Source organism: Exserohilum turcica (assembly GCF_000359705.1).
Source record: "Exserohilum turcica Et28A unplaced genomic scaffold SETTUscaffold_3, whole genome shotgun sequence".
Lineage (NCBI taxonomy): Eukaryota > Fungi > Ascomycota > Dothideomycetes > Pleosporales > Pleosporaceae > Exserohilum > Exserohilum turcicum.
Window position 1 is genome coordinate 2666918 of NW_007360136.1, and position 9286 is coordinate 2676203.

General features: G+C 52.4%; 5 protein-coding genes across 5 annotated transcripts in view; 2 read left to right on the plus strand and 3 right to left on the minus strand.

The window, feature by feature from the left end:
* Nucleotides 1–1252: 1252 nt before the first annotated feature.
* Nucleotides 1253–3173, minus strand: SETTUDRAFT_20797 (uncharacterized protein; the record flags this gene model as incomplete). Its single annotated transcript, XM_008028743.1, has 4 exons — nucleotides 1253–1594; nucleotides 1646–2280; nucleotides 2330–2483; nucleotides 3093–3173. 4 exons carry the CDS (start codon nucleotides 3171–3173, stop codon nucleotides 1253–1255), a joined length of 1212 nt encoding a protein of 403 aa, XP_008026934.1.
* Nucleotides 3174–3906: 733 nt separating this feature from the next.
* Nucleotides 3907–5706, plus strand: SETTUDRAFT_172193 (uncharacterized protein). The gene is made up of 4 exons (XM_008029525.1): nucleotides 3907–4266; nucleotides 4320–4957; nucleotides 5006–5064; nucleotides 5122–5706. The coding sequence occupies exons 1-4, from the start codon at nucleotides 3990–3992 to the stop codon at nucleotides 5654–5656; spliced, it is 1509 nt and encodes a 502-aa protein (XP_008027716.1). The 5' UTR covers nucleotides 3907–3989; the 3' UTR covers nucleotides 5657–5706.
* A 64-nt stretch (nucleotides 5707–5770) lies between these two features.
* Nucleotides 5771–6748, minus strand: SETTUDRAFT_118022 (uncharacterized protein; the record flags this gene model as incomplete). Its single annotated transcript, XM_008029526.1, has 2 exons — nucleotides 5771–5953; nucleotides 6008–6748. 2 exons carry the CDS (start codon nucleotides 6746–6748, stop codon nucleotides 5807–5809), a joined length of 888 nt encoding a protein of 295 aa, XP_008027717.1. The 3' UTR covers nucleotides 5771–5806.
* A 472-nt stretch (nucleotides 6749–7220) lies between these two features.
* Nucleotides 7221–8616, plus strand: SETTUDRAFT_118025 (uncharacterized protein). Its single transcript, XM_008029527.1, has 3 exons — nucleotides 7221–7534; nucleotides 7589–8432; nucleotides 8485–8616. Exons 1-3 carry the CDS (start codon nucleotides 7387–7389, stop codon nucleotides 8561–8563), a joined length of 1071 nt encoding a protein of 356 aa, XP_008027718.1. The 5' UTR covers nucleotides 7221–7386; the 3' UTR covers nucleotides 8564–8616.
* The window catches only part of SETTUDRAFT_154859 (uncharacterized protein), a gene marked incomplete at both ends in the record, with an annotated part of 1743 nt that continues 1032 nt past the window's right edge, over nucleotides 8576–9286 (minus strand). Inside the window, one exon of the mRNA XM_008029528.1 lies at nucleotides 8576–9192. Coding sequence (XP_008027719.1) covers nucleotides 8576–9192 — 617 coding nt within the window. The remainder of the gene's footprint in view (nucleotides 9193–9286) is intronic.

Consider the following 9286-nt stretch of genomic DNA (forward strand, 5'->3'; position numbering starts at 1 on the left):
AAGGAAAAGGAAAAGGGAAAGGAAAAAAAAAAAAGAGAGAGAGAGAGAGAGAGAGAGAGAGAGAGAGAGAGAGAGAGAGAGTGAAAATTCACCGCAACCCCTACCTCTTTACACACGTATGTGGCAAAAGACTGACTTTACCCTTTTTCCCCCTTCTAAAGCCAAGTAAGTGTAAGTGAGATGATGGACTAAAAATGGATGAGCGGAAATATACACACATACACACATAGGTGTACTTAGATAGAATTACCACCGGGTGAATTCTCGGTTTTTAGCACTGGCACCACACACGACTACTTACACCTATGACGAGTAAGAAGGGCCAAGGGACTCGCTACGTCCAGTCCTATTGGAGACGGGGGGGGAGCAACGGCGTTCGCGCGTCTACGCCCTAGGGCTCACGGGGGATCGGCTTACTGCGTTTGCGTTGGAGCGAGGCGGCGGCGCGTCGGCGCGGGGTCGGAGCTAAGTAAGTACTGTAAGTAAGGCGCGCCGTGGCTATTGTGATGGATCGTGATGATGGTGATGTGCTCGCGTGTGCGTGATGGATGGGGTGACGTGAGTTTGCCACTTCTCTCTTTTTTTTTTCTCTCACACCTACTCGGTGTAGGTGTAGATATGCATTTGTGTGTGTGAGATTGTGGTGTCATAAGATAAGCTGGCAACTGGTAGTAAGTATATCGCTTTTTCCCTCTGTTTTTCGAGCCGTGTAGGTGTATGTATGGCTACGACGATAAAGTGGAGTGCTCGAATGACGTGGCTGGTTTGTTTGGTGCAAGTCGTTGTGGTTGTGGGCTTATGTCATGATGGTGGCAGGATATGGCGTGCTATCACTATTGCTATCACTATCACTATTGCTATCACCACCATCGAGTGCATACGTAATGCCAGTTTCCCACTGTGGAATAGTCGTTTTGTGTGGTGGCAAATATGTAGGTATTGCCAGACTACGCCGAATCAGCTTAGCATGGAGTAGCCCTGTCGGGCGCTTTACACAGGTCAGGGTTGTGAGTGGTATGCACGTGTGCTTGTGCTTGTTAGTGTATTGGGTAGAAGTCGATGTAAAATATCCAGCAAGATATCATTGCTATCGGTACTGCTCTGTTCTCAAAACAGAAACTCTTCCTACAGCATATCGAATTGAATTAAATCGAATCGAATGAATGTGATGAGACGGAAACTGACAACGTCTGTCAACCACCAATACCTCGCCTACAAGACAAAGCTTATTCCCTGCTTAGCCTCGCCGACTTCATTTTCTCATCATTTCCAAGGCTGGGTCCTGCTTCACACTCCTCTTCTGCACTTGCTTCCATACCAGCAAGCCAGTCGTAGCAAGTGCAACAACACCAACAACACCACCTAGCCATTTGATTTTATGCTCATCGTGAGTCATGCGGAAACCCAAAAAGCCATTGACGAAGCCGATTAAGAGCACGACTGGCCCGACAATGCGATGGATCTTGCCTAGCACCGTCGGCTGCATGTATCTTCGGAAGCGTAGGTGGTGCACCAGGCCGAGGCCCCACTGGACGAAGACGAGCACAAAGATGATCAGACCAAGGACCTGGTGCGGGTCGTCAAAGGACGCGTTCTAGACGATTAGTACGGCGCATGGAGACTGGGGAAATGAGAGTAAACTTACAGCCGGCGACCTCAAGCTTAGTTTGATGCCAATTGCGCCGCCCATGACCGTGCAGACGAGAGCTATACTCTGCACTGCCGCATGTACTTTTACGCCGTTCTTGACGTAGCGGAGCAGCACGGCGCCAAGGGGAAACAGAATGACAAAGGCGGCGAGCATGAATGCAGCGTGTGTATTGTCAAGGCCTTCACCGTCGCCGCCTCCCCTGCCGCCCGAAGTGCCTTGGCTAGATGTGAGTGCACTGCCAGTGGGCACGCCGACTTCCTGGCCACCTGTGCTCTTCGACGAGGCAGACGTAGCAATGACCATGTCGAGTGAGAATGTGCCGTACGAGTCATGCTGTTGGATGTTTGCAGAGACAGAGTTGCTGGTGAGCGGGGCCGAGTCGGGGCCGAGGGCGTAGATGAAGGGCTGGTTCGAGTCTGTAAAGGAGATTTTGCCGCTGTCGCGACCGAGCGAGCGCAGATTTGTGCAATGTACATCTGCCGAGAATATGCTGGAAGCTGACGTGCTGCTGCTGGTTGTTGACTGACTGGGCTGCTGAGATATGCCCCCCGCTAGCAACTTGCAGTCGATGGTGGAACTGTAGCTTGGTTGTATCTCCCCAGGGGCTAGGCGCGGCGAGAGTGTGATGCCTTGCTTGTCTAAGCTTAGGTCTAGCGGGTAGACATGTCATAGACTTACCTCCAGTTTCATTCTTGTACACAATGAGCATGACACTGCCGCGCATCCGGGACCCTGTGCCAATGGCGATCCATTGGTATGCTGTGGGTCCAGACAGGTGGATAAAAGTGTCTCCTGTGTCGTTGACGGCACTCAGAGCAAATGTGAGGTTGCCCTGAGAAGTGCGTTGGATGTATGTTGCGGATGGAAAGCCATCTCTGGCTGTTGTTACAGCTGAAGCCACGAAACGAGACGAGAACGCTGTTCATGACATTACGCATTAGTCTTGGTTCCCGCATTGTAATTTTCAATAAAGACGTGGGGGTTCGTCTGACTTGCCTAAATAGTAGGGAAGCAAAGAGATAATGCTGGGATACCTCATCTTGGCCAAGGTACAATAGGAGAAACGAAGGATGCGAAAGGGATAGTCTACTCGCAAGAATCGCAGTAGCCTCCCCCCTTTGTTATGTAGACGCTGCTCGACTAAGATGAAACCAAAGCCAGCCAATCACCTCTGTTCCATTACAAAGTTCGTGTCAGAAAGCATAGTTTTGCCGCGTCGGCGAACAGTTTGGGCGCTCAGGATACACAGTGAAAGGCCACGCCATGGAACACGAGCCTGTGCCTAATCTTGACAAGTTTGACGCGTGGCTACTGCAGAAATGCTGCTAGTCAATATCATAATCAGCAGACTAGAGAAGCAGATAGACCATTCAGAAAATGGGCTGGTGGTCGGTTGACTGCCACGTCTTGAAAGGCCAATTACATAAGACGGGTGACATACTTCAGGCTGAAGGTTAAGTTGAATTGCCAAAAGTATAACTGGGATAAGAATAGGGGACGCCGGTGCCTCGACACAAGCCATTGTCGGATCAAAGAGTTGCGGCTGACTGCGCCTCTGGGGAGCGTCATCTTTGTCTTTTCGCTTGCTCCAGCGTAGCCACCGACGGGTGAAGGTAGAGGTGCTTTTTAAAACCATTCGCATCTCAGCGCCGGCACCGTGTTTGAAGTGGACAAGCCTGGTTGGGTGAAGAAGTATGACGAGACACTCCGCCCTGCACATGAGGCGGTACTGAGTGGTGGGTAGTAGGTGGGGGGTGGGCACGTGATGCACCTCGGATGTGTCCTCGGAGCAACCAATGGTAAGCCTTCCGATTCGGCTGACGCTGCTTACAGCCTTCGCAACCACTGGCGCACGACACGGCCCAGCGTTGCGACGGGCAATGGCCAGCAGCATAAGCAGTAAACATGGCGGGCTCGACAAGCGCAGGACGGTACGGGGAAAAGAAAATACGTGCATGAAGAAAACCCGAGAGCCGACTCGCAGACGGGCACTGGAACACGATTCCCCCTTCCGGCCACCGTTCGCGGAGCCCCTCCGCTCACCCAGGCGCGCGCAAGCACATTATGCTTTTCGGCCCCCGTTAGGTCTCTGACGCCTTACTGCTTCGCTGCAAGCCCCCCCATGGCCCGACACGCGCCATCAACGGCCCAGGCACAAGGCCCAGAGGCTCAGCTCATCGCCCCACTGTGGCAGCCACGCCCAAAAATAAGCTCCAAACACCAGAACAAAGTCACACCCGCCTCCCAGGCCGCCCATCGCGAGCACGACTATGACATCTCGTCTCTAGCCCTGGCCTTTGTTCCGTTTCCCTTTACTTCTGGCGGCGCTGCATACACAATGGACGCCACCGATGCCCGCCGTTTCTCCACGAGCACGGCGGAGCGCGTCGGCCTGCTACGGACTCACGACAACGGGGCAAGACAGCTGCACTATGGCGCCATCTCTGCCCCGTCCGACATTGAGAGCCTGCTCGGCACAGAGGCGTGTGCCGGCGAGCTGGAGACGACGGCTGGCCAAGAGGCACGGCTGTTGTTCAAGTACAGCGTCCCACTAATGGGCACGTATCTGCTGCAGTACTCGTTCAGCCTCGTCACGGTATTCGTGGTCGGTCATAGTAAGCGTCTGGTGCGACAATAGCCGAGACACAAGCTGACGTATTCATCCTAGTTGGCACCCATGAGCTGGGAGCTGTCTCTCTCGCCACCATGACGGCCAACATCACGGGACTTGCAATCTACGAGGGCCTCGCAACGTCGCTGGATACCCTCTGTGCGCAGGCCTATGGGTCCGGCAAGAAGACCATGGTCGGCCTCCACCTGCAGCGTATGGTTTTGTTCATGTTGGCTGCCACGATTCCCATTGGTGCCGTCTGGCTATGCTCGGGCTGGATTCTTGCAGCCCTCGTTCCCGAGAAAGCAATGGCTCATCTCGCCGGCTACTATCTTTCGTTGTTGCTCGCCGGCGCACCGGGATACGCAATCTTTGAGGCTGGCAAAAGATTTACGCAAGCCCAGGGCCTCTTCAATGCTTCCCTCTTCGTTCTTCTCATTGCAACGCCGGTCAACATTGCTCTCAACTACGTGTTTGTCTTTGTCTTTCACTGGAATCTTACCGGCGCCGCACTTGCAACCGTTGTGTCGAACAATCTCTTGCCATTGCTCCTCTGGATATATGTCTACTTTGTTAACCCCGCATCAATGGAATGCTGGGGCGGTTTCACCAAAGCTGCCTTTACAAACTGGGGGCCCATGGCTAAGCTAGCAGTACCAGGTATTGTTATGGTGGAAACCGAGTGGCTTGCATTCGTAAGCGATTACTCTACAACTTTGTGCCGAGTATGCTAATTGTCCTAGGATGTCCTCACCTTCTCCACGACCTATCTCTCCACCGCCCATCTAGCCGCGCAATCAATGTAACTCCCCGCACCCTTTCGAAACCTCCCAGACTCAAGTTAACCAACCATTTGCAGTGTTATGACCCTCGCCGTGGCGATGTACCATGTTCCTTTCAGTGTGGGCGTCGCAGTCTCCACCCGCCTGGGCAATCTCATCGGCGCAGGCTCGCTTTCTGCAGCCCGCACGGCTACAAAAACGTATATTGCAACCTTCTTTGCCATTGGCCTCGTCGACTTCACCTTCTTGGCTGCATTCCACAACATCCTGCCCCGCGCCTTCACTAGCGACCCAGAAGTTGTAACCATTGTTGCCACCGTGCTCCCCTTGCTTGCTGCGTTCCAGTTTGCAGACTCGACGACTGCCATGGTCAACGCACTGCTGCGTGGCCTGGGTAAGCAGAATATTGGCGGTTGGTGCAACTTGTTTGTGTACTACATTGTTGCCGTGCCATTGGCATTGTTCCTTTGCTTTCCACGCGATCTGAAACTGGTTGGCCTCTGGGCCGGCTGTGCTGTCGGTAGCTCGTGCATCACCATATCAGAGGGCATCTACCTGAAGGTGTATGATTGGTCCAAGGCGGCTGAAGATGCCAAGGAGCGAAATGAATAGAGCCCAAATCTTGGTAGGTAAAAAAGGAAGAGAAGAGTCATGGAGTGTAGATAGATAATAACAACACAAGACTTAGAACATTCAAGTACGTGTTTATTTTTCTAATCCTTTCTTGTTGGACTCCAAATGTCTAAATGTCCGTTTCCATGTCTATAATTGGCCCTGGCCCTTGGGCTGTGCCAGCTTCTTGACCTCCGGGTCTTTGGTAGCCTCGTCGTAATCCGGTCGAGGAAGCTCAAATGCCTGTGTTGTGCGTCCATATGTAATGCCACCCAATCTGGAGACTGGCTTGAGAATCTATTCAATCAAATGTCAGCTCACTCAGCTTACAAGGATGATGTGCAAACTCACAGCAGGATCAACCAACATGCCCTGCTCATCAATGGCATCCTCTCTGACCCAAAAATTGACACCCTCGACAAAAACCGTAACACCCGTCTTCTTGCCCGGCGTCTCGGGATTCCTGCTCGTCCACTCGTACTTCTCCACCAGCTTGGCCTCAATGCTAAACACGGCCTCCTTGACACGATCGGGCTTCACAATCTTACTCTTTTCAGGATGCAGCCCGCTAAAGCTCCACTCGCTAATGCCGTGCGGCGCATTGGTACTGGTGAAGTTTGCCGCTTCGATGAAGTCCTCAGAGATGATGTTAATCGTCGCCTCCTCCGTGTCGAGCAGGTTCTGCAGCGTGTCCTTTGCCTTGCCGAGGCCGCCTGAGAAGCCGAGGACAAACATGGGCGGGTCATGCCCAACGAGGTTGAAGTAGCTAAAGGGCGCGAGGTTGGTCGATGTCCCGTCAGCGCTCACCGTCGACACAAAGCCAATGGGGCGCGGCACAACGGCCGAAATGAGCAGCTTGTAGTTGTGGACTACGGGGCGGCCTTGCTCGTACGGATCAATCGAGCGGTGCTGCTTGTTTGCGTCAGACGCTGTGTTGGCGCCGCTGCCGGGCGTCCAGTCGGGCTTGGGCGTTTGCGTGTAGTGGAATGAAGTTGATTTGTCAAAGGGTGGGCGTGAGGCCTCGACGGCCTTGAAGTCGGGGTGAGGGTTGCGTTTGATTTCTTTTTCCGCGTCTGCGCGTCCGGTAGCCATGATGATGCGGGGCTTGGCTTTCCTTTACGACGGGGCTTTTGTCTGTGAGTCGAGATGGCAGTGCTGGTGGTAGTGGGCGAGGCAAAACTGGTGTCGTCGTGGATCACTACGGCCTCTGCTACATATGTTGGACTGAAATACGTACCGTCGTTTACTTAGTAATAGCTGATCAAGCGATGGCGAAGGCTTCTCGCACGGCAATTGGCGGGTGTAATTCCGTCATGTGCGAAAAAGCCTGGGGCGACCGCGGAATGCCGACCGGGACGTTTGCAAGGCAATTGCATCATGCTCTAGTGCCGTTTTTGCAGGCGGGCGTGAGACCAGACTGCTCAAGTCACGTTGGGAACTACCGAATACTGTGACCGTGCGGCTATACACGGCACGCTCCCCTCCAAAGGACAGTCAGTGAGGGGCATCCCCAATGTCACGTTACTCCCGACATACCCCCGAACTACCCCGCTATTGATGATATCAAGATAACCGCTTACAGACAATTGGAGGTCATCTCCAAGGAAGCTTATCGTCTGCAGGACAGATGGTCAATCTCCAACTCTGCCTCTGGACGTGCAAATAGCAGTCCAAGTACTCTCTTTTCATGAACACTGCTCAAGATCCGCACACTTGACATCGCATTCAACATGTCGTCGGATCAGGACTATCAGACTTACAAGCTAGGCAACTTCAAGCTCAAATCCGGAGGCGAGATACCAGATGCTTTCATAGCGTATAAGACACTCGGCGATCCGTCGCTCCCAGCCGTCATCTATCCAACATGGTATTCTGGAAGTAGGCAAAGTGCACTAAATCGTGGTTATGCAGTTGCTGATTATTTGCTTGTAGCCATATCCGACAATATCTGGCTTACGGGTCCAGATAAGACGCTTGACCCTTCCAAGTACTACATCATCATGCCGGCTCTCTTTGGCAATGGTCAGTCTTCATCGCCATCCAACATGCCAGCTCTGCGTCCCTTTCCTGAGGTGCTGTTCTACGACAACGTGCGCGCTCAACATGAGCTTGTGACCAAGCATCTAGGTATCAAGCATGCTCGTGCAGTGCTCGGATGGTCCATGGGTGCGGGCCAGACGTACCAATGGGCCACGCAGTTCCCCGACTTCATGGACATTGCTGTGCCGTTTTGTGGAAGCGCAAAAACCAGCCTGCACAATCAAGTCTTCTTGGAGGGTGTCAAAAGCAGTCTTTATGCCGCGTTGGGCACCAGTTCGGCGGGAGTTTCAAAGCCAGATCTCTACACTGCAAATGGCAAGAAAGTGACATTCTCCTCCGAGACACAAGAAGCTGGTCTCAAGGCCCTTGGGCGCGTGTACGCCGGCTGGGGCTTCTCCCAAGCTTTCTACCGTGAGAAGCTGTATGAGAGCGCACCAACGCTTGGTTTTAAGAACCTGGACGACTTTCTTGTCAACTTCTGGGAGGCATGGGCGTTGTCGAAAGACCCAGAGAACATGCTGGTCATGGCGCACACGTGGCAGGCGGGCGATTGCTCACAGCAAGAGCCGTATAATGGGGACTTTGAAAAGGCGATGAAGGGCATCAAGGCAAAGACGCTGGTTCTTCCTGGAAAGACAGATCTCTACTTCCCGCCCGAAGACTCTGAGATTGAGGTCCAAAACATGAGTCCCGGTGTGGGAACATTGAAGGTCTTCCCATCCATCTGGGGACATTGGTGAGGTTACCAGCTACAAACAGCCATGTCTCGTAACTGACGAATATACTAGGGCCGGTGGACCAGGACAGTCGACAGAGGATGTCAAATGGTTGGACAATGAGCTGAGGGATTTCTTTGCTAAGCACTGATGTGGGTGCATGTTACTCTTTTCCTAGGTCAATACTGCCAATAATCTTGAAACGATCGTTAAAGCCCTTGCGCTCAATGACATAAACTCTGTCCACGTGCCATTCTAATTCTATCGGCGCGTTGTCTTTGTTCGTATCCTGGGCGATGAACTCAGAGACGCTCTTTGTGATCTCCGCGCTAAGCGTTCCTGCGCCATCCTGGCTATGCGCTTGTCCTACAGAAAGATGAGGCGTAAAAGGGCGACGGTCAGAATCGACTTCGGAAAACTCGGCTTGTAGAGCTGCCTGAAGCTCTTGTACAAGGTGAGTGGTAGGGCAAAGCCAGACCGTCTTGCTCTTCTTGCTGTGATGAAAAACACCAGGCGGATTTGAACCGAGAAATATGCGGAAAGAATTGATGTTCTGCACTGCCTTTTCCACCCGCATGCGTATGTCGCGCTTCAGCTCAGGACTGGAGGTTTCATCTTGTGTGCTTTGTTCAGAAGGAGTCGACAAGAAGGGGTACAGCAGGTTGATGTGCGGTGGCCATCGATGGAATTGCTTGTCGTGAACTCGTCGCACTGCTTCGATAGGCGCAGAGATGCTGGATGGAGGTAGCAGCACCAAGGCGCTCTTGTGTGATAGGTGGGCTGGCAGTTGTTTTTATTATTATTATTATTATTATTATTATTATTATTATTATTATTATTATTATTATTATTATTATTATTATTATTATTATTA